General features: G+C 35.8%; 1 protein-coding gene across 1 annotated transcript in view; it reads right to left on the bottom strand.

Annotated features, from left to right (window-relative positions):
• VPS13A (vacuolar protein sorting 13 homolog A) overlaps positions 1-25,433 on the bottom strand; it is a 255,836-nt gene that overhangs the window by 166,519 nt on the left and 63,884 nt on the right. Inside the window, 5 exon segments of the mRNA XM_017892695.1 lie at positions 3,825-3,946; positions 5,970-6,102; positions 8,792-8,928; positions 18,416-18,530; positions 18,612-18,801. Of these exon segments, the coding sequence (XP_017748184.1) occupies positions 3,825-3,946; positions 5,970-6,102; positions 8,792-8,928; positions 18,416-18,530; positions 18,612-18,801 (697 nt within the window).

Below are 25,433 nucleotides of genomic sequence, written 5' to 3'. Positions count from 1 at the left end.
CTAACTGGACCAAAATGATGTATATAGAACACTCCATCCAGCAAAATAGACATTTTTCTCAAGTGCATATGAAACATTCTCCAGGACAGATTATACGTCAGGTAAAAAAACGAGTGTCAAAAAATGTCTAAACAGTGAAATCATAGGAAGTATCTTTTCCAATAATGATGAAATGAGTCTAGAATGCAAGAGTAGAAGGAAAAGACATAGAAGTCACAAGTGTGTAGAAATTTAAAAACGGATGGTTAAACAAGCAACGAGATCAAAGAAATCACAAGAGAAATTAGAAAATAACTCAAGACAAATGAAAATGAAAATACAACATACCAAAATTCATAGGATGCAGCAAAAGTCTGCCAAAAGGGGACTTTATAGCTGTAAACACCTACATTAATAAAGAAGAAAGACCTAAAATCAATAGCCTAACTTTACACCTTAAGGAACTAGCAAAAGAACAGCAAACTAAACCTAAAGCTAGCAGAAAAAAAAAAAAAAAAAAAGATGAAAGCAGAGATAAATAAAGTACAGAAAACAATAGAGAAAAAAATTAACAAAATGTGAGTTGGTTCTTCAAAATGATCAAGATTGAAAACCTTTAGTGAGATTGAGAAAAAAAGAGAAAAGACAATTTAAATCAGAAATGAAAGTGGTTAACATTATTACTCATTTTACAAAATAAAAAGGGTTGTAAGAGAGAGACGATTATAAACAATTTTACACCAACAAATTGGATAATCTAAATGAAACAAATTCCAAGAAACACAAATCTACCAACACTGAATTATGAAGAAACAAAATCTGGATAAACTACTATGGAGATTGAATCAGTAATCAAAAACCTCCCAACAAAGAAAATCTCCCATGATCTGATAGCTTCAATAGTGAATTCTACTAAACAATCAAAAACCAAAGAGGCAGAATACTTTCTAATTCATTTTATAAAGACATTACCCTGATATCAAAGCCAGACAAAGATACTAGAAGAAAATAAATCTGCAGTCTAATATATCCGAAAAATATTAATGCAAAACTCAACAAAAGTACAAGCAAACCTAAATCAATAGCCCATTAAATGGTTTATATATCATTTACTCTTGGAATTTATTTATTCCTGGAATAAGAGGATTTATTCCTGGAATATAAGGATTTTTTGCCGGACACAAGAAATATGATTTAATATATAGAGAGCAATCAAGGTAATATACCCAATTAAGAGAATGAAGGAAAAAAAAATCATCTTGATCATTTTTCACATGATCACATGGTCATCTCAAAGCAGAGAAAGGATTTGAAAAAATTCAACACATTTTCATAACAAAAAGTTAGCACACTAGGAACAGAAGGAAACTACCTCAACATAATAAAGGTCATCCATAAAAACCATAAGAACAGCTGACATCATACTCAATGGTAAAATACTGAAAGCTTTTCCTCTGGGCTCAGGATTAAGGTGAGAATGCCAACCTAAACCACTTCTACTCAAGAGAGTGTTAAAAAATTCTAGACAGACCAATTAGGCAAGAAAGAGATAAAAAGGCACCCATATCAGAAAGGGAAAAAAACTACCTCTGTACACAGATGATAGGATCTTATTTGTAGAAAATCTTAAATCTGTTAGAACTTTAGAATCCTAAAACTTAGAACTGTAAACAAATTCACAAAGTTGCAGGATATAAAAATCAGTTAAGTTCCCATACACTAACAATAAACAATCCAAAAAAATTTTTTTTAATTCATTTACAATAGCATCAGAAAGAATAAATTTAAGAAATGAGGCAAAAGACTTTAGTACTGAGACCTAGAAAATGCTGTTGAAATCAAAGAAGACACAAATAAACAGAAAGATATTCCATGTTCATGGACTGTAACAGTCAATATTATTAAGATGTCAATACTATTCAAAGGGATCTACAGATTTGATACACTCTTTATCAGAATCTCTATAACATTTTTTGCAAGAAAAGAAAACTCCATCCTAAGATTCATATGGAATATCAAAGGATCCTGAATAGCCAAGACAATCTTGAAAAAGAACAAAGTTAGATAACTCACATGTCCTGATTTCAAAACTTCCTACAAAGCTACAGTAATGTAAATAGTGTGGTACAGGAAAATAAAGACCTAGAGACCAATGGAATAAAACAGAAAGCCCAAAAATAAGCTCTTGCATATATAGACAAATGATATTCAACTAGGGGTACCATGGCCACTCAGTGAGAAAAGGACAGTCTTTTCAACAAATTATATTGAGAAAATGAGATATTTGCATGCAAAAGAATAAAGGTGGGTCCTTATTCTACATACCACATACAAAAATTAACTCAAATGGATCAAAGATCTAAATAAAAGAAGCTAAAACTATAAAACTCTTTAAGGTAAACAAAGAAGAAAAGCTTTATGACATTGGATTTCGTAATAATTTCTTGGATAGGACACCAATGCATAGACAACTAAGATAAACTGGACAATAAAAATTTTAAACTTTTAGACATCAAAGGCCACAATCAACAGAGTGATAAGGAAACCCAGAGTGAGAAAAAATATTTGCAAATCGTATATCTGACAAAGAATTAATATCCAAAATATACTTTAAAACTCTCACAACTCAGGTGGGCGTGGCAGCTCATGCCTGTAATCTCAGTACTTTGGGAGGCTGAGGTGGGTGGATCACAAGGTCAGGAGATCGAGCTCACCCTGGTTAACACGGTGAAACACCGTCCCTACCAAAAATACAAAAAATTAGCTGGGTGTGGTGGCACACGCTTGTAGTCCCAGCTACTCAGGAGGCTGAGGCAGGAGAATCACTTGAACCCATGAGGTGGAGGTAGCAGTGAGCCAAGATCGCACCACTGCACTCCAGCCTGGGCAACAGAGCGAGACTCCATCTCAAAAAAAAAGAAAAAAAGAAATATCCACATTAAAAGATGGGCAAAGATCTTGAATACATATTTCTCCAAATAAATACATGAACGGTCAACAAACACAAGAACAGATGTTCAACATCACTAAGCACTAGGAAAATGACATCACTTCACACCTATTAGGATGACTATTAAAATAAAGAAATAAAAAAAATAAAAAATAAACCAGAAAATAACAAGTGTTGTAGAGGCAGTGAAGAAACTGAAACCCTTGTGCTGGTAGGAAAGTAAAATGGTGTAACTGCTATAAAAAACAGAACAGCACTCCTCTAAAACTTAAACACCGAACTACAATATAATCCAGCAATTCTACTTCTGAGTATATACCCGAAAATACTGAAATCGGGGACTTAAGCAGATATTTTGTACCTCAGCATTATTACAACAGCCAAACAGCATTAACAACACAAATGTCCATTGAAGGATGAATAAATAAAACATAGTGTATATATACAAGGAATATTAATCAGCCTTAAAAATACATGAAATTCTGACATATGCTCCAACATGGTGAATCTTGAAGACATTATACTAAGTGAAGAAACCCAGGCGCACAAAGTCTAATTTTCTATGATTCCACTTATATGACGTACCTAAAATAGTCAAATTCATAAAGACAGAAGATAAAATGGTTGTTGTCAGGGGCTGGGTGCAGGGCAAATGGGGCGTTATTGCTTAATTGGGTATAGAGTTTCAGTTTGGAAGAGAAACAGTTCTGGAAACAAACGGTGGTGATGGTTGCATAACAGCAGCACGTGTGAACCTACTGACGATGAAGTATACTCTTAAAAATTGTCAAAATGGTAAATTTTATATACATTTTACCACACACACATTAAGTATGGTATTTCCCTAGCTACAGAATTACCCAGAAAATCCACAGTCACACGCAACAAACAATACATACTTGGGCATCCTTACATCCATGAAAACCATGGCCTTAGACAGTTCCAAATTGAAGTGCATGGGTACCAAAATATGCTGGGTAGATACATTGAGTTTTCGTGCTTCTCTCCAATTATCACCTAAGTACAGAAAATGGTTCATATTTAATAACATATTTAATGTAACTATAATATGAAAAACACACAAAACCTAAAATTACTATTAATACTTTATAGTCACACATTCCATTATATGAGAAAATTTCCCCACATCTAGGTAATCTTAATGTCACATTCTCAGGTACATACAATCAATAGGTCATCAAATTTACTGTACACCCACTGACAATCGCTACACCAACCACATACCTTACCCAAAAAAGTAACATGGCAGTAAGGCAACAATGCAAAAGGTAGTAAAAAGTGAGGTTCTTTAACAGTAACTAATAAAAGTTACCATTTATTAATTAATAATTTCTACTCTTCTAGGCAATGTTTAAATGTTAATTCTCAAAATGATATATAATAATCCCACTTTAGAAAACTGAGACTCAAAAGAATTTATAACTTGCCTGTGATCAATCTGCTAGTGATAAAACTGAAATTCACAGCCAGGTCTACTAACATGTGACCCCTCCTGGCAACAATCACTGCAGAGTTACAAGCCTAAATGTTCCATAAGGGAATGGTTAAATAACTGAGACCACAGCCATATAGCATAATATAGACAATAAAAACCATGAGTTCAAGTGACCAAAATATTACTGGTAAAAGAAAAAATATCTGGATATAAAACTGTATAAATCATGTAAAAAAATACATTCACAAATACTCCCAATATAAACACCAAACAAGCACATCCCACATATTCACAGGCACATACATTGAAAAACATACTAAAAGAATATGCAACAAAATATCAATGGTGTTCTTGCCTAAGCAGTAACATAAAGGTTTATCTTTTTGGTTTCTGAATTGTTCAGATTTTCTAAAATAGGTATAATCAGAAAGAAATAACTTTAAAAATTCATAACAAGATTAATGGGATCTCAGTCATATAATGCATTTTCACATATACTATCTCATTTGAACCCAATAATTCTATGAGTCATAAAATTCCAGTCAGGGAAAACCAAACCCAGTAATTTATTCCCTGAAAAGAATTTGTGGACTTTAAAAATAATGTACTTTTGCCACCCACTATACCTTTAGGTTTCCTTCACCACAATTAGAATATGATAAAAATACAAACTACGTTCACTATCCTGAAGCAAATATAATTAAAGAAATAAAATGTTTCAGTCCCATACAAATTAACAATTTTGATAACAACTACTTTGGATTCTCATTGTTTCTCCTTTTATTGGTTAGCTCAGGTAGTTAAAATCTGACCGCATACAAACACATAGATCTCTACATATGGATCTCTTCAACAGATCAAACTTTATTGAATTATCTGCATGTTCACTAACACTCTAGGGATTCAAAAGCAGTATAACAGAACGAAAAGAAAGCTGAATGAGTCTGGGGTCTCTTCCTAACTACTGAAAAGGCTCTTGTCATGTGAATTTCTGGCTTCGACTTCATCTTAAAAACTAGCTCTAAATCAGAGACTCCTGACTGGTACACCACAGTGAATGAGATACAAGTATGCCAAGGAGAGTGACCCTCGTCAGTCTTTGTATGGCTGTCCATGACTGTCAGAGTCCCCAGGCTGCTTACTTCTGGCCCTGAGCAATATCTTCTGGTTATCCAGCGGTGTAGTAATACCAATATCATTTTCAGTATGGGCCAACTTTGGTCAAAGGCTGAAAAACACTGATATAGATCAGGATTTCTCGACCTCAGCACTACTTATTTGTCATGAGGTATTGGCTTGTACACTGTAGGATGCTTAGTAGTATCCCTCACCTTCACCCACTAGATGCTAGGAGTGCCACACATGCTCTACCTGTGACAACCAAAGATGTCTCCAGATATCGACAAATGTCTCTTGGGGGGCAAGACTGCTCCTGGTAAGAACAGCTAACCAATATTTACTATCATTTCTAAATCAAAAATATAGAAGTTCTAACACATTTAGGAGGAAGGTCTTCCAAGTACCTAAAAACCTAATTAATCACTTCAACAAAATCAATCAACAAATAATGCATTTTATACTCACCAACTCTACTGTAAAGCAGCTGTATGCTTGTAAGTTGAATATCAAAGGAATCATAAGCTATATCCATTATCTCTTTAAGATTGGCCTCACCTTGTTTCACATCTGGTAATTCAGAACGACTTTTACTTGTCACCTTCAAGTTAATTTTAATAGTTTAGACTATGCACAATACTTCAAAATGTAAGTACAAAGTTTTAATTTTTAGACCTATAATATAAAATGTTAATATGAGAGGATAAATTCACAAGTAAGCATACGTAATAAGGCTATTAGAAAGGTCCTCATCCATGAGATATATAATGAGAGAGAGAAAGTAAATTTTTACATATTAGGATATATTTCCCATTTACTTACATTAAAAGAAAGAAACCAAGACGGTCCTGAAGAATAATACGTGTACAAATTGTTTAAATGTGATAAGAGGCCTTCTCATTAAGAGCAAGATCAAGAGACAAATTTAGCTTATAAAATGTTTCTACAGCATGATGACAAATACTGATATAGCTTTACAATAAGAAGTAAAAGAGTCCAGAATTAAATAGGATAGCTGAATTTTAGTTCCAACTCTGCCATTTATGCAACTCCAGGCAAGTTATATTTGCATCTCTCCTTTCTTGGCATACTGTGCACATTACTTTTCTCACTTAAACATCCTGGAGATGACTCCACAATAGTACATAAAGCTCTTACTCATAAAAATACATGTGTGTACACATACATTTTTAACTTTTTTTCCCTCTATATAACTCATGTGAAGTAAACCCTCAAAAAAAGATTATCTCTGTTTGAAAAGTAATCAATTTTAGGTAACAGGTTAAGCAAATTGCCTAAAATCACAAAATTAGATATCCTTACTCCTAACCTTATGTTTTATTATACCACACTGCCCTTGAAACAAATGAAAATTCAAATATGAATAACAAGCTGTATAAATTTTATTATAAATATATACCCAGTGGGTGTTTACACAATTAACAAATGCAGAATTTTAAAATATAGGATAAGGGAAGATGTCAGTACCAAGGACAGGCACATATTTTTGTTAGGTGGCCAGAAACAGCATTCTAATATTATCCACCTCTCTTGGTTCTTTAAATTGTGATAGATATTCCTCTATATTTAATGATTTACAGCAATGCTGTCCAACAGAACTTCTACAATAATGGAAATGTTCTATATCAATGCTTTCAAATACAGGCCGGGCACAGTGGCTCACGCCTGTAATCCCAACACTTTGGGATATCAATGCCAGTGGATAACTTGAGGTAAGGGGCTCAAGACCAGCCTGACCAACATGGTGAAACCCCATCTCTACTAAAAATACAAAAACTGGCTGGGCATGGTGGCGCACACCTGAAATCCCAGCTACTTGGGAGGCTGAGGCAGAAGAATCACTTGAACTCGGGAGGCAGAGGTTTTAGTGAGCTGAAATCACGCCACTGCACTCCAGCTTGGACAACAGAGTGAGACTATGTCTCAAAAACAAAAACAAAAAATACAGTAGCCACTAGCCACTTCTGACTATTAAACTCTTAAATGTGGCTAATATGACTAAGAAACTGAATTTTATTTAATTCTAATTAATTTAAATAACCACATGTGGCTGGCCAGTGGGTACTATAGTGAAGAGTACAGATCTAGAATACCACAAAAAAATGTATTCTCTACTGAAAATTTGGAAAGAAAAAAGTATATAATTAGGAAAAAAGGGCCAGGCGCCGTGGCTCATGCCTGTAATCCCAGCACTTTGGGAGGCCAAGGTGGGCGGATCATGAGGTCAGGAAATCAAGACCATCCTGGCTAACATGGTGAAACCCTGTCTCTACTAAAAAATACAAAAAAATTAGCCAGGCATGGTGGAGGAGGCCTGTAGTCCCAGCTACTCAGGAGGCTGGGGCAGGAGAATGGCATGAACGCAAGAGGCGGAGCTTGCAGTGAGCTGAGATCGCGCCACTGCACTCCAGCCTGGGCCACAGAGCCAGACTCCGTCTCAAAAAAAAAAAAAGAAAAAAAGGGAGATGACTTAGGTAAACAGAGGAAGACCATTTCTCAATTTAGAATTATTTAATACAAATATTAAAATGTCTCTCTCTATATAATTTTACATACAAAAAATTTCAGAAAGATGAAGATGTATTTGTTTCCAGAATTCTCGCTCATTCTATATACTTTAAGTAATCAAGTAATAGATCTAAATTGAGAAAGAAATAAGCTTCTCAAGCACGACTCTCAAATACTATAAATATAAATCTTAGATTTGGGCCAGGTGTGGGGGCTCACGCCAGTAATCCCAGCACTTAGGGAGGCCAGTGCAAGTGGATCACTTTAGTATAGGAGTTTGAGACCAGTCTGGGCAATATAGTGAAATTCTGTCTCTACTAAAAACACAAAAATTAGGCGGGTGTGGTGGCGGGCACATGTAGTCTCAGATACTTAGGAGGCTGAGGCCTGAGAATCACCGGAACCTAGCAGGCAGAGGTTACAGTAAGCCAAGGTCACAGTACTGTACTCCAGCCTGGGTGACAGAGCGAGACTGTGTCTCAAATCAATCAATCAATCAATCAGTCAATCAATCAATCAATCTTAGATTCTAACCTGACCCTGCAGAGTTTAATTGGTCATTTTGTTTTCATAAGTGTAGGAAAACTACCTAATTGAGACTTCACTTTATTTATCAGAAAGGAAGATTTCTCAAATCTTACTTATCTACCACAAATATAGGAAAAAAAACAATAAATCACACTGTCTAAAAAACAAAATACATTTTAAACAAAGAAACACCCTAAATGCTATATCATAAATCAAATATTATTAGTATATACCTTAAGATGACCAAGGTCCAAAAGAAGCAGATTTGATGTAGGACTAAAAATTCCATCTTGTGGGACAATAATATATGAAGCCTTCAAATTAATTCTGAGATCAAGAACTTTCTGTGTTTCAATAATATACAGTAGACCTGGAAAAAATGTAAATATTTGCTACGAATACTTTTCACAAATTACTCAAGAAATACAGAATCACTAAATATATGAACTGATAAAACAATCTTAATGTAAAATTAGTATTAATTTTAAAATGACCTCAGCAAAATACTTCCAATATAAAATCTGAAATATCTGCCAATGCATGCACTCCTATTTAAATATAGCTGAGTACAAAATTGGAGTGATTCCTCAAAAAAAAAATTTTTAACCTATAAACTCAATTTGGGTAAAATTAGGAAGAAACATAAAGACCAAAAAAAAAAAAAGTTTCAGTAGCATAAAACATTTATTCACAACAACTCTTAGAATCTACATAGATACTTCTCAAATCATAAACTTCATAGAGCTACACTTACCATACTGAACAATAATACTTGATCTTACTATTATTCTGAGAATATAAAAAATCCTGGATTATCAAATCATCTTCAATAAAATCATATGTAAACCAGAAAAGGCAACAAACCAGAGTTTCCCATTCCCTAGGTCCTTCATTCACTTGGAGTCTTTTAGTTTAATAAATTTAATTCATTCACTTGCATGTGATTAGTATACCAAAGTCATCTATTTTATGTCCCTAAGTCTAGCATCAGCTTTTAAATCTAAACAAATTATTTTCTATGAGATGAGAACCCTTTCTTAAAGAAAAAATTATATGAGCAGCCATCAAATCAGTTTGAGTAAATAAAAGATATTTGACTTACAAAGTTTAAAAAGATCTGACACTCAAACAAAAAGGCACATTTTTTCACACACACACACAAAACGTAGGCAGGTCGGTACCTAATATAACCTTTAAAGTTAAGAATTTATCATTAAAGAATACATTTTCAAATTAAAGAATATGTCAACAATTTTAACGTACTTAAAATTACAAATAAATATATATACACAATTATAAAGCTTAAAAGCAGACACCGAACAAGTGTCAAGTGCCAACACATAATCAGCTTGATATACAAGCCAACAGAAAGAAAATGAATAAATTAAAAGAAATTAAAATATCTTGGCCGGGCGCGGTGGCTCAAGCCTGTAATCCCAGCACTTTGGGAGGCCGAGACGGGCGGATCACGAGGTCAGGAGATCAAGACCATCCTGGCTAACATGGTGAAACCCCGTCTCTACTAAAAATACAAAAAGCTAGCCGGGCGACCTGGCGGGCGCCTGTAGTCCCAGCTACTCGGGAGGCTGAGGCAGGAGAATGGCGTGAACCCAGGAGGTGGAGCTTGCAGTGAGCTGAGATCCGGCCACTGCACTCCAGCCTGGGCGACAGAGCGAGACTCCGTCTCAAAAAAAAAAAAAAAAAAAAAAAAAAAAAAAAAAAAAGAAATTAAAATATCTTGTTTTAAATATCTATTTCAATTAAAATAGAAAATAAATAATCCAAGTCTGTGCTACAGTTTGGTATTTCACCCCTCCAAAACTCATGCTGACACCTGATTTTTAATGTTGAAGGTGGGACCCTAATAAGAGCTGTCTGAGTCATGGGGGCAGAGTCCTCACAAGCGGCTTGGTGTTGTCCTCATGGTAATGAGTGAGTTCTTCTCTGTGAGTTAGAGCTTGTTGTTTAAAAGAGCCTGGCACCTCCTTCCTTTCCCTTGCCATGTGATCTCTGCACATGTGGGCTCCCCAACCCTTTCTGCCATGAGTGGAAACATTCTGAAACCCTCACCAAAAGGAGATGCTGGAGTCATGCTTCTTGTACAGCCTGTAGAACCATGAAACAAACAAACCTCTTCACAAATTACGCTGCCTCCAGTATTCTTTGTAAAAATAACACTAATAAATTATATCTGGGATGGCTCTTCCTTGAAATATGAGAAACTGTTGTCAAAACTGTCATCTTTAAGGGATTCCAGTGGCCTTGCCCAGGCAGCCCAAGCAAGACTCTAGTAGAGAGAGGAAGAAAAAAACCTTGGCATTTCCCATAGCCTTTTTTCCCATAGCCTATAAGAAGCAAAGTCAAGTGAAATCTCTTAAAATGAGGATGGGAGGTGAGGTGAGATAGAGGTTTGAAAACAGACTGACAGATCATCAAAAATTCTGAAGATCATCCAATTAGCCTGAAACTTAAGAACAGAATTGACTCAAATAGTTATTCATTCTTTTGCCCCAAATGATTTGGATTCAAACACAGATGGCATGATTTTACTAAAGTAATAAGAAGCATCCAGAAGGGTCAATCTGACATTCAAGATTCTCCAGAGTCTGTCTGTTAAGCATTTCTCTATCTTCATTTCCATCTCTAGTCTAAAGATTCCTCATGTATTCTGGCCTCTACAAATCAAAGTTCTGGTACTCCTTGGAAGTTCTACCATAAGCCTTAGTTTCAACAAAGCCTTTCTTGATGCCAGGACATGATGATTTCTCTAAATTATTTTTAATGGAAGAGAGTGGAGAGTATTTTATTTTGAGCTTAAGTGTATTGGGTCTCTCCCCTATTTTCCATTGCACTTACAACAAAATCCTAACTGCTTAATATGATTTCCATGTTTGCCTAATCAAGAGTATGCATCTTTAACATCCCTCCACTCTCCCCTCACTCATTACATTAGAACCAATTCAGCTTTCTACAACTTCCAAATTCACCCAACTGTTTGCTAAGTTAAGCTCTTCACAGTTGACCATCACCTTGAAGGCTCTTTCTTATACCCTTTAGCAGTGTGGATCCTACAAATATATCTGGTCTTAATGTTGAATTTTCAGAGATCTTCTCCGACACCACCACCAAAACTAAATTGGGGCATCTATCATTCTCATTTCCTTAACAGCATTTGGGCTGATTATAGAATTGTTTCCTCACTTAGCTCCAAATTCACCCACTTGTCTGCTCTGTGAAAGTAGATCTGAGTTGCTTAAATGATTTTTCTTTGCCAACTAGCACTGAAATAGATAATGAACACAGGAGAGACATTGCAGGAGAAAAGAGTTTGCTTCCTGGTTCCAGTACACTCATTTAGCAATATCCTGCAACACTGTGCCTTTCTCCAACACAACGCATGCCGTGCACAAGGGCTGACAGCACTCAAAAGCCAGTATTCTGCCCCTAGAAGCCTCCTCAGGTGGTTTCACAGCAGAACGAGGGCAGTGAGACATTGCCCCATGAATATTTTTCCCTTTTCACCTCAGAGGATGGATTTTCAGAAAGTTTTAGAGAGCAGACTACCAGAAAGACACCAGCATGGCTTTTCTGCCATTCAATGACTCACAGAGGTTCCTTCTCCAACAAGATGTGGATTTCAATTCTCAGGGGAGAGAGAGACCTCTTTCTGGGGAACACTGTCTCAATTCTATATTCCTTATAACTACTCTTCTTAAATACATGTATTTTTGGAGACAGCATCTCACTCTGTCACTTAGGCTGCTACTTAGGAGTTGCTATCATAGCTCACTGCAGTCCTGACCTCCTGGGCTCAAGCAATCCTCCAGTCTCTGGCCTGCCAAGTAGCTGGGACAATAGGTACAAGCCACCAAACCTGACAAATTTTGTAATTTTTTGTAGAGACAGGGTCTTACTATGTTTTCCGGGCTGGTCTCCAACTCCTCACCTCAAGTGTTCCTCCCGGCTCTGACACCAAAAGTTCTGGGATTACAAGTATGAGCCATAGCACTTGGCCCCTTGCTATATTCTTTAAATTTACTCTTTGGAGTAACAAAACAATCCCTCATTACAGTTAATAATTCATTATATTAAATATACCTATCAAAATTACTGTGTGGTTTTACACTCCTGATTGGACCCATACAGCATTAATCAAAATTTTCTAGTAGATTGCTCTTAGTTTTATATTTGTCCTATGCATAAAAGTTTAACATCCATCAATAGGCAAGAACTACATCCATTCTGATCATTGCTATGTTCCCTAAAACCTAGCACAGTGTCTGACATATAGATTAGACTCTTGATATATATTTAAATGAGTAAATAAATGAAATAACTGAAAGAAAATGATTTGCTATGATCCTATCAGAGAACCTTGTACTCTGAAAGAAGAGTTTTAGCAAAAGATCACATCTCTTTTCCTGCCAGAGACAAAGGATAACTAGTTGAGCAGGTTTTGTAAGCTCGTGCCATACTTGACAACAAAAAGACCTGAGAGACCTTGAGTTCCTAGAAAGGAAGGGGAAAATAACAAGCTGAGGATCCCTAATCTGAAAATCCAAAATCAAAATGCTTCAGGATCTAAAACTTTTTCAGCACCACAATAACATGATGCTCAAAGATCATATTCACAGAAAATGCTTCTTAGAACACTCTGAATTTCATATTTCCCAATTAAGGATGTTCAACAAGTAAGTAAAATGCAAATATTCCAACATCCAAAGAAATCTGAAATATTTCTGATCCCAAACATTTCTGCTAAGGGATACTCAACCTATAATACAAGAAAGAAACCAGGATATTAATAGAGGAGAATGTAACAAAATAAAAGGAAGAAAGAAGGAAAATGAGGGAAGGAAAGAACCTAAGTAACCCGAGTCATTATAACATATATGAGTCTCTTCACAAATAGGTAAATTTTAACTTTCTAGAAAAAATCCAAAATACATTAAATTTTTAAAATTAAGCACAAAACCTATCATAGAAGCTTTCCATTTTTTTCATAGAATTAGCATTTTTACACTATTGGTGTAGCAAAGAAAACAAAGTTGGAAGAACAGACTTCAAATTTTAGAGGTTATTATGTACAGAAGGTAAAATACTGAAGACTTCCACTTTCTAAAACATATTGCTGTAACATGTGAACTTTATATTGTGGATATTTACTGTTTGGTAATTTTTTTAAGTAATAAATAAAGTTTAGGAAAACAAATCTTACGAGATAAAAATATCTCGAAATCTGGATGTCTGTAGTGTGTTTCCAATATGATTAATTTGTATTTATGAGTTTCTATCAATCAAGAACAACTGACTAGAAGTAGCCTGATCTTATGCTTTGGTTTCTACTCAATATATAATATACCAATATACAGAACGTGAACTAGAAATGGAATTCCCAGATTTTAACAAAGAATACAGGAATAAATGCAAACCCTACAGTTTCTAGAGGTAAAGTATTCATGTACGATCTAATTTAAAACCATTTGGATATAAAATAGTAGAGAAAATGAGCAAAAGCCAGAGAAGAAAGACACATATATTTTAAGAATATAACACACACTTTTCCGTGAAAAAAGAAGAAAATTAATAATGAATCAAGATGCATATTACAACATAGCTTAACAAAAGACAACCACTTAGACATTTCCTGAAGGTCTTATCAAAATGTGAAGTGATTTCTTGACTCACTTATCTAAATTATTTTATCTTAGGAGAGAGAACAAAGGAAAATGACAGATAGTACATCTCATATCTACCAACAAGGATAAAGTGAATATAATAAAAATGGCAAGAGAAAAACTATAATTTCATGCCAGATTTTATAGCCACCAAAATGGGACAAATTCTGAGTACAATTAGAAGTGTACTCCAGACTTAACAAAACCAGAATTTTAAAACTTTGACAATGAAATTGGATCTTACTCCAATGAGAATTTCAGCCTCTCAGAACAGAGGAAACAGAAGACAAAGATGGAGAGTCTAGCAAGAGTTCTCCTCACAAATCTGAAACATTAAAGGACACTCACTCAGAGAAGAATAATCCTGAAGTTAAACCTTCCTCTCCCTAAAACACACTCACAGGGGGATGCAAACAAAGGCCCTGAGAAAATTAGAAGAAAAGGTAATACCTCTGTGAATTGTAACTATGATATATTCCTCAAGGAGGTATGTAGCCCAACAATTCTTTGGCAGTCCAGAATATCTTAAGCAATGAATTTAGTTATGCCACCAACATACCCAAGGTACCTGGCAGAAGAAATATAAATATAAATCTTCCCTGAATGAAGGCTCAGTTATCTCAGGCTTCAGAGAATTCTCCCAAATAATATTCTAAGGAAAATGAGCAGATTACAATGAAAATTACCAAGCATAAAAGACACACATTACCATGAGTAAGAATCAAAAGAAACAAAAAACAGAAGATAGGAAAAAGAGAACCACAAAAGCCTTCACATGATGGACTATCTGAAGAGAGGGAATTAACTGGTGAGACAGAATATAAAATACTGTACTTATGATCTCTAAAAAAAAAAAAAAAAAAAAAAAAAGACGACAAGTGTAAAGATATCCATGGGAAATACAAAACCAAAAAAGAATGACAATACAGATTTTAAATTTAACCAAACAGAATTCCTAAAGGGAAAAATATAATCACTAAAATTAAACTTAATGAAGAGATTTGATACCACATTGGACATGGCTAAAGAAGGACTCAGTAAACTAGAAGATAAATTAGAAGAAATGACCCAGCATGTAACACAGAGAAGAACAGATGGAAAGAAAGCAGGATACAGAAATTAAGGAGAATGGAAGATGGAGTAAGAAAGGCTAAAATTCATTTAGCCAGAATTCCAGAAGAGAATATATGTAAAGAGTTAGTGGCTAAGAATTTTCCAGATAGATTTTCTGGAAATCATTAAAATTCATTAAAAATCCCAGTACTCAGATTCATGAAATCCAATGAATCCCAAAAAGGATGTATAAAGCAAATCTATAGCTGGATACACCAAATTGCAACAACGGAATACAAAAGATAAAAAGTTCTTGAATGTAAAAGGGTAGATAATGTACAAGAAAACAGCAGACACACTGACACTTGAATTCTCAACATCAGTAATGAAAACCTAAAGACAGAATGGCCTCTTCAATGTGTTAAGGAGAAAATGAACATCAACCTTTAATTCTATATGCAATAGTATCATGCCAAACTAATATGCAGTGGGGCATGGTGGCTCATGCCTGTAATCCCAGCACTTTGGGAGGCTGAGGGAGATGGATCACCTGAGGACAGGAGGTCCAGACCAGCCTGGCCAACATGGTGAAACCTCATCTCTAGCAAAAATACAAAAATTAACTAGGCGTGGAGGCATACCCCTGTAATCCCAGCTACTCAGAAGGCTGAGGCAAAAGAAGTGCTTGAACCCAGGAGGCAGAGGTTGCAGTGAGCCGAGATTATGTCACTGCACCCCAGCCTGGCCGACAGAGCAACACTCTGTACCAAAAAAAAAAAGCACAGATTTGCCACCAGCAGATTCTTACAAGATAAAATATTTACAAGGGAAGTTTACAAATGAACTTCCAGGCCAGGTACAGTGCCTCACTCCTGTAATCCCAGCACTTTGGGAGGTTGAGGCAGATGGATCACCTGAGGTCAGGAGTTTGAGAGCAGCCTGGCCAACATGGTGAAATCCCATTTCTATTAAAATTTTTTTTAAAAAATAGCCAGACATTGTGGTGGGTGACTGTAATTCCAGCTAGTCAGGAGGCTGAGGCAGGAGAATCGCTTGAACCCAGGAGACGGAGGTTGGAAAAAAAAAAAGATGAACTTCCAACGGAAAGAAAATAAAATCAGATAAAAAGTGTAGGTGTAAGAAAAATGAAGAGCAAAGAAGGTAGTAAATGCATAAGTAATTCTAAACTACCATGAACTATACACATATAGTCCAATAAAGTTTTTTTAAGTAAAAAATTTAGTATATGGGGATGGTATATAAAGTTCAACAGTACTAAAGTCCATATAATGACTAGGAGAATATAAAATTTTCATTAAATTTGTATTTTATAAAGATGTATACTGTAACTTCTAAAATAAAAGAGATAGAGAATATTTAACTTCCTGATAGAATGTAGGGAAGGGGGAAGAAAGGCATCCTAGAATTTATCCAAAGGAAGGCAAGAAAAATAAAACAAGGAAAACCAAATTCAAAAGCACAAAATAGGATGTTAGACATAAGCCTAAATACATTAATTAAATGCAAACAGTAGATATAAATAAAAAATAAGGATCATAAATCTAGATTGGAAAAAATCCTATTACCTGTTGTTGACATGACACATCTGAAAACATATAGGGAAAAGTAAAATATAAGAAAAAACATACACCAGGTAAATTCTAATGAAAAGAAACTTTGTACTTCATACTGATATCAGCTCAAAATAAAATAAAGTAAAAAAGTGCAAAGGGAAAAAAATTAAAGCATTAAAATATAGGTGGTCAACTTTACACAGATAAAATATTTGTTTATAGGAGGAAAATAATTTACTCCTGCATGTACTTAATGACACCCTATTACCTGTTGTTGACATGACACATCTGAAAACATATAGGGAAAAAGTAAAAATATAAGAAAAAACATACACCAGGTAAATTCTAATGAAAAGAAACTTTGTACTTCATACTGATATCAGCTCAAAAATAAAATAAAGTAAAAAAGTGCAAAGGGAAAAAAATTAAAGCATTAAAAATATAGGTGGTCAACTTTACACAGATAAAATATTTGTTTATAGGAGGAAAAATAATTTACTCCTGCATGTACTTAATGACACCCTTAAAATTTATTTTTTTTAATTTTTATTATTATGATTTTGTGTGTGTGTGGCAGAGTGTCGCTCTGTCGCCCAGGCTGGTGAAACCTGGTCTCTATTAAAACCCCATCTCTATTATAGTTTTGCCATGTTGGCCAGGCTGGTCTCAAACTCTGACCTCAGGTGATCCAACCGCCTCGGCTTTCCAAAGTGCTGGGATTACAGGCATGAGCCACCATGCCCAGCCAAATTTATTTTTTTAAACAAACTGACAGATCTATTAGAAACAGAAAAATCTACAATTGATAACGAGGCATTTTTCATGTATTTCTTTTAATAACTGTTAGAACAAGGTGACAAAAGGAGAAAACAAATCCAGTAAGGATACAAAAAATAAGAACATGATTAACAATCCATACCTAATGAACAGGTACAGATATGAAAAGACAGGCTTTTCCGCACATGAGGAACATTTTTTTTTAGCATCATATATTGAGTTAGAAAACAAGCCCCAACCAATTACAAAGCATTAAAATCATACAGATAATCTCTATGGTCAACTATTTAATTAAAAAGTTCAATCTGTAATCATAAATTTTCCTACAAAGAAATCTCCAAAACTAAGTGGTTTTACTGTTAAGCTCTGCCGAATATTTAAGGAAGAAATAATACCTGACCTTATTCAAACTCTCCTAGAGAATAAAACAGGACAGAACTTTTTTCCCTTAGGCTGATATATCAAAATCTGGAACACATTCTAAGAAAGGAAAACGAGAGGCCAGTTTTTGTCATAAATAGTGGGCCAAGTATCCTAAGCAAAATTCTGCAACTAACTTAAATGTGGTTACTAGGTATCAACTTTCTGAGTGTAAAAAATGATTATGGTTTTATCTGCGTTTAAACATAAAAGTACTAAATTAGTTTCTGTTAACTAAAACCAGTCTAGAAATACCATAAATTTAAAATAAACTTTACTAAAAATAGTCTACCATAAATAAAAGTTTAATATAGGATACAGTATTTAATTCATCAACATTAATACTGGCATTTACCTGTTGCTGTCTTATTGCGAAATTCTTCCAGTTTTGTCAAAGTTGCTGAAGTGAGCTGTGCTAGATGTACCTCTTTTGGAGGTCTGAAGAATTCCACTATACTATTCACTGTCCTCTGTTAAAATAAACATCATTATCACAAACTCAAAGCAAACTAAATTATATTAAAACTTAATAATTTAAAAAAAACGCTTACTGCATCATATATGATTTCTAAAGGTTCAGCTTCTATGATACACCTCTGAGCAACAGTTTCATCTAATGGATTTATCTCAAATGTAATTTGGAAGAGTGACATTGCATCATCCAATGAAGACAGGAGGCGGGGTTTTTCTGAATTATCTGGTAAGCCAGTAATATGAAATGAATCTATTTTAGTTTCAAATCTGCATTTAAAAAAAAAAAGAACAAAAGTTAGTAATCAGTAAAACTGTAAAGGATTTTTACAATTGAAAATGATTTAAAATATTAATGAAGACAACTTCACTTTGCATTTCTGACTCCAGTCCATTCCCATCAAAGAAGATATACAACGGTTCCTCTAAATTGACATAGATTAATTCACAAAGAATCCTATTTGTGTTTTTATGTAAAAAACTTATAATAAGCTAAAATTAAAATGACAGTAAACTACAATGCTTAATGTAAAACTGAAAAGTTTTGCACATATAACACAACTCCACACACGTTTTATTCTAAAAATAAAAATAAACATTTAAAGGCCAGACATGTGGCTCACAGCCGTAATCCCAGCGTTCTGGGAGGTTGAAACAGGCAGATAACTTGAGGTCAAGAGTTCGAGACCAAACTGGCCAACATGGTGAAACCCCGTCTCTACTAAAAATACAAAAGTTAGCCAGGCGTGGGGGCATTTGCCTGTAGTCCCAGCTACTCAGGAGGCTGAGGCAGGAAAATCGCTTGAACCAGGGAGGTGGAGGTTGCAGTGAGCCGAGGTTATGCCACTACCCTCCAGCCTGGGCAACAGAGTAAGACTCTGTCTCAAAAAAATAAAATAATAAAACAAACATTTAAAAACCAAGGATGAGGCAGGACTTCGAGAATGACTATGTGAGGAGCTCAGCAACTCTTCTCCCCAGCAAACCAAACAGGGAAAGAACAAGTGAAAATTATAAAATCTCTGGAAATCGATCTAAGGGCATACAGCAAACAGAAAAACTTTTATTCAAGAAAATCTCGGCTAGGCACGGTGGCTCACACCTGTAATCTCAGCACTTTGGGAGGCCGAGGCAAGGGGATTACGAGGTCAAGAGATCGAGACCATCCTGGCCAACATGGTGTAACTCCGTCTCTACTAAAAATACAAAAATTAGCTGGGAGTGGTGGTGCATGCCTGTAATCCCCGTTACTCGGGAACCTGAGGCAGGAGAATCTCTTGAACTCAGGAGGCGGAGTGAGCCGAGACTGTGCCACTGCACTCCAGCCTGGTGACAGAGTACACTCCATCTCAAAACAAACAAACAAACAAAAATCTGCTGAAACTTGATAAGTACAGGGAAAGCCTGTGGCATCTGAGCTATGATCATCTTCCACCTCTAATCCCCACACCACGTTACAGAAAATCTACATTAATATGGGTGCAGCTAAGAAGATATCGTCACATGGCATTCTCCTCTTTATGTCTGTCTTCAAATTGTCTTCTCTAGTCTGTCTTATTTTCTGAGTCTGTGTCCAAATTTCTCTTTCCTTTGAAGAGCACACATCACTTAGTTAGAGCCAACACTAATACAGCATGAACTAATTTTAACTTGATTACATCTGCAAAGACTATTTCCAAATAAGGCTGTATTTGCAGGTACCGGGAATTAGAAATTGACATAACGTTTTGGATGACACAATTCTACCCACTACAGTAGGTAGACAAATGGAAAACGACATCTTCAACAATCAACAACAACAAACCAAGGAGGGGGGAAAATCTAATTTCCACAGGTACCACATTATACCACTCAAAACATCAAGTTTTAAACAGAAAATGTACAAAGCATACGCAGAAAAGAGAAGACTAGACATTATGTTCACTAAGCCAACATGTTAAATAAGCTGTCTTACACTCAAAAACTAAAGAAAACCAGGAAAACAACATTTGAGCACAGAATATAAATCAACAGAAATTATTACAAAGAACCAAATAGAAATTTTGAAGGTGGAAAGTACAACAGTCAATATGAAAAATTCACTACAGATGTTCCTTGATTTATAATGGGGTAATGTCCCAATATAATCATTGTAAGTTGAATATGTCATAAGTTTAAAATGCATTTGACACACCTAGCCTATCAAGCATCATAGCATAGCCTACCCTACCTTAAATGTACTCAGAAAAGTTATATTAGCCTACAGTTGGGAAAAATCATCTAACACAAGGCCTATTTTGCAATAAAATGTTAAATAGCTTATGTAATTTATTCAGTACTGTATTGAAAAGTGAAAAACAAAGGTTGTATGGATACTCAAAGTAAGATGTCTACTAAATATGGATCACTTCTACACCATTCTAAAATCAAAAAATCATAAGCTAAACAATCATGATTTGGGAATTATCTGCAGAGAGATTTAATAGAGGATGTAAGCAACCCAAAGAAAGAACCATCAAACTGGAATATAGGACAACTGAAATGATTGAGTCTGAGGAGAATAAAGAATAATGAAGAACAATGAACAGTGCCTCAAGTGGGAGACCATCAAGTGGAACAACATATACACTACGGAACTCTCCAAAGGACATGAGAAAAAGAAAAGACATTAAAAATACTGCGAGAAGTAATGGCCAGAAACTTCTCAAATTTGATAAAGAACACAAATTTATAAATCCAAGAAGCTCAAAGACCTCCAATTAGGATAAACTCAGAGACTCACACAGAGACATATTATAACCCAACTGTCAAAAGCCAAAAAAGGAAAACCTTGAAAGCAGTAAGAAAGAAGCAACTCATCACATACATGAGATACTTAATAGATTAACAGCTAATTTCTCCTCAGAAACTATGCAGTCCAAAAGGCAGCAAGATCAATGTACTTAAAGTGCTAAATGAAAAAAAAATGTCAACCAAGAAATCTATATATCACAAAACTATCTTTCTAAAATGAAGGAAAAATGAACACATTTCCAGATGAACAAAAACTGAGTCTGTCAATAGTAGACCTGCCCTACAAGAAAGGCTAAAGGGAGTCCTAAAGGCTGCAATGAGAGAATATTCGATAGTAATTTGAAGCCATACAAATAAATAAAAAACTCTTGTAATGGTAACTACATAAGCAAAGAAAAAAGCCAGTAATTGCATTTTGGTTTTAACTCTTCTTTTAATTCCTCTATGATTTAAAGACAAACACATAAAAATAAATATAAACCTAGGCTAATGAATACACATATGTAAAACAGTAATTTGTGAAAATGGTAACATAAAGATGAAGAATGGAGCTGCATAAGAGTAGAGTTTTTATACACTATTAAAGTTAAGTTAGTGTCAATTCAAATTTGACTGTCTTAAATTTGGAACGTTAATTGTAATCCCTACAGTAGCCCTGAACAAAATGACTAAAATATGTTAGGAAAAAGAAATGAGGAAGAAATAGAAATATATACTCAAAAAAATTAACAAACACTAAGAAGACAGTATTGAGGAACTGAAGGGACAGAAGGTATAAGACATACAATAAACAAATAGCAAAATGGCAGAACTTCTTGCCTACCAGTAAACACGTTAAATGTAAATGAAATTAAACTAATCAAAGGAAAGACAGAGACTGACAGAATGGATGAAAAAAACATGATACAACAATACAGATGCTCCTCAACTTATGTCTAATTATTTCCCAATAAACTCATCAAAAATATTCCAAGTCAAAAATGTATTTAATATACCTAGCCTAAGTCAGGGACCACAGGCATACTGCCTAAAAGAGACACATTTTACATCCAAAGACACATACGGGTTGAAAGTGAAAGGATGAAAAAAGATATTGCATGTAACTCGTAACCAAAAGAGAGCTCAGTGGTTATACTAATATATAAAATAATCTTTAGCCAGGTATGGTGGCTCACACCTTTAATCCCAGCTACTCAAGAGGCTGTGGTGGGAAGATCACTTGAGCCCGGGAATTCAAGGCTGCAGTAAGGCTATGATTACACCATTGCACTCAAGCCTGGGTGGCAAAGCAAGACCCTGTATCTAAATTAATTAATTAACTTAAATATCTTTCAATAGAAAACTGTGACAAGAAAAAAAAGGTCATTATATTTTGATTAAGAGGCTCAATTCATCAAAGATACAATAATTACAAACATGTATACACCAAAGTCCCCAAAATATATGAATCACATCTTGACAGAATTAAAGGGAGAAATAGCTCACAATAACACTTAGAAATTTCAAGCTCCCACTTCCATTAAATGAGGAACACTTAGGCAGAGGAACAATCAAGTAATAGAGAACCCGAACAACATTATAAACCAACCAGATGTAACAGACAAATATGGACTACTCTACCCAACAACAGAAAGATACATTCGTCTCAAGTGCAAGCACATGGAACATTCTCCAGGACAGACCAAACATTAGGTCACAAAACAAATCACAGTAAGTTTAATAAGAAAATACACCAAGCATCTTCTCCAACCATAATGGAATCAAATTAGAACTCAACAGAGAAAAACTGAAACATTCACAATTATGTGGAAATTAAACACTCTTAAAGAAGGAACAGGTTAAAAAAAAAAAAAACCACAAGAGAAATCAGAAAATATGTTGAAATGGATGCAAATCAAACACAATATTACAAAACATACAAGATGTATCCAAAGCAGTTTTCATAGGGAAATTTTTGTCTGCAAATGCCTACATTAAAAAAGACTATCAAACCAATAACCTCACTTTACACTTTGAAGAACTACAAAGAGCAGGGGGATGTGCCCAAGATGGCCGAATAGGAACAGCTCCAGCCTCCAGCTCCCAGTGTGAGCAACACAGAAAACGGGTGATTTTTGCATTTTCAACTGAGGTACTGGGTTCATCTCACTGGGGCGTGTCGTGTCAGACAGTTGGCGCTGGTCCAAGGGTGCAGCCCAACCGGTGAGAGCTGAAGCGGGGGAGGCACCGCCTCACCTGGGAAGCGCAAGGGGGAAGGGAACTGGGAATCCCTTTTCCTAGCCAAAGGAAATTGAGAGACACAACACCTGGAAAATCCCACCCTAATACCACGCTTTACCAAGGGTCTTAGCAAACGGCACACCAGGAGATTATATCCCACACCTGGTCCAAAGGGTCGCACGCCCACGGAGCCAACCTCATTGCCAGAACAGCAGTCTGAGATCTAACTGCAAGGTGGCAGCGAGGGTGGGGGAGGGGCGCCCACCATTGCTGAGGCTTAAGTAGGTAAACAAAGCCCCTGGGAAGCTCGAAGTGGGTTGAGCCCACCATACCTCAAGGAGGCTGGCCTGCCTCTATAGACTCCTCCTCTGGGTACAGGTCATAGCTAAACAAAAAACAGTAGAAACCTCGGCAGAGGGAAATGCCCCCGTCTGACAGCTTTGAAGACAGCAGTGGATCTCCCAGCACGGAGGTTGAGATACGAGAACGGACAGACTGCCTACTCAAGTGGGTCCCTGATCCCTGAGTAGCCTAACTGGGAGACATCCCCTACTAGGTGCAGACCAACACCTCACACCTCATACAGGGGGTACACCCCTGAGATGAAGCTTCCAGAGCAAGAATCAGACAGCAACACTCGCTGTTCAGCAATATTCTATCTTCTGCAGCCTCTGCTGCTGATACCCAGGCAAACAGGGCCTGGAGTAGACCTCAAGCAAACTCCAACAGACCTGCAGCTGAGAGTCCTGATTGTTAAAAAGAAAACTAACAAACAGAAAGGACACCCACACCAAAACCCCATCAGTATGTCAACATCATCAAAGACCAAAGGCAGATAAAACCACAAACATGGGGAAAAAGCAGTGCAGAAAAGCTGGAAATTCAAAAAATCAGAGCGCATCTCCCCCTCCAAAGGAACGCAGCTCATCGCCAGCAACAGAACAAAGCTGGACGGGGAATGACTTTGACAGGTTGAGAGAAAAAGGCTTCAGTCGATCAAACTTTTCAGAGCTCAAGAAGGAACTACGTAACCAACACAAAGAAACTAAAAACCATGAAAAAGATTTGACAAATGGCTAACTAGAATAACCAATGTAGAAAAGTCCTTAAAAAAACTGATAGGGATGAAAACCATAACAAGAGAACTACGTGACAAATGCACAAGCTTCAGTAACCGACTCGATCATCTGGAAGAAAGAGTATCAGTGATTGAAGATCAAATGATCTGCTGATAAGCAACTTCAGCAAAGTCTCAGGATACAAAATTAATGTGCAAAAAGCACAAGCATTCTTATACACCAGTAACAGACAAACAGAGAGCCAAATCATGAATGAACTCCCATTCACAATGGCTTCAAAGAGAATAAAATACCTAGGAATCCAACTTACAAGGGATGTAAAGGACCTCTTCAAGGAGAACTACAAACCACTGCTCAGTGAAATCAAAGAGAACACAAACAAATGGAAGAACATACCATGCTTATGGATAGGAAGAATCAATATTGTGAAAATGGCCATACTGCCCAAAGTAATTTATAGATTCAATGCCATCCCCATCAAGCTACCAATGACTTTCTTCACCGAATTGGAAAAAAACTGCTTTAAAGTTCATATGGAACCGAAAAAGACCCTGCATTGCCAAGACAATCCCTAGGCCAAAAGAGCAAAGCTGGAGGCATCACACTACCTGACTTCAAACTATACTACAAGGCTACAGTAACCAAAACAGCATGGTACTGGTACCAAAACAGAGATATAGACCAATGGAATAGAAGAAAACCCTCAGAAATAATACCACACATCTACAGCCATCTGATCTTTGACAAACCTGACAAAAACAAGAAATGGGGAAAGGATTCCCTATTTAATAAATGGTGCTGGGAAAACTGGCTAGCCATAGGTAGAAAGCT

The sequence above is a fragment of the Rhinopithecus bieti genome, unplaced genomic scaffold, assembly GCF_001698545.2.
Source record: "Rhinopithecus bieti isolate Rb0 unplaced genomic scaffold, ASM169854v2 scaffold_19708, whole genome shotgun sequence".
NCBI classification, from domain to species: Eukaryota; Metazoa; Chordata; class Mammalia; order Primates; family Cercopithecidae; genus Rhinopithecus; species Rhinopithecus bieti.
The sequence above is the reverse complement of the archived record's forward strand: the minus strand, read 5'-3'. Positions and strand labels throughout refer to the sequence as shown.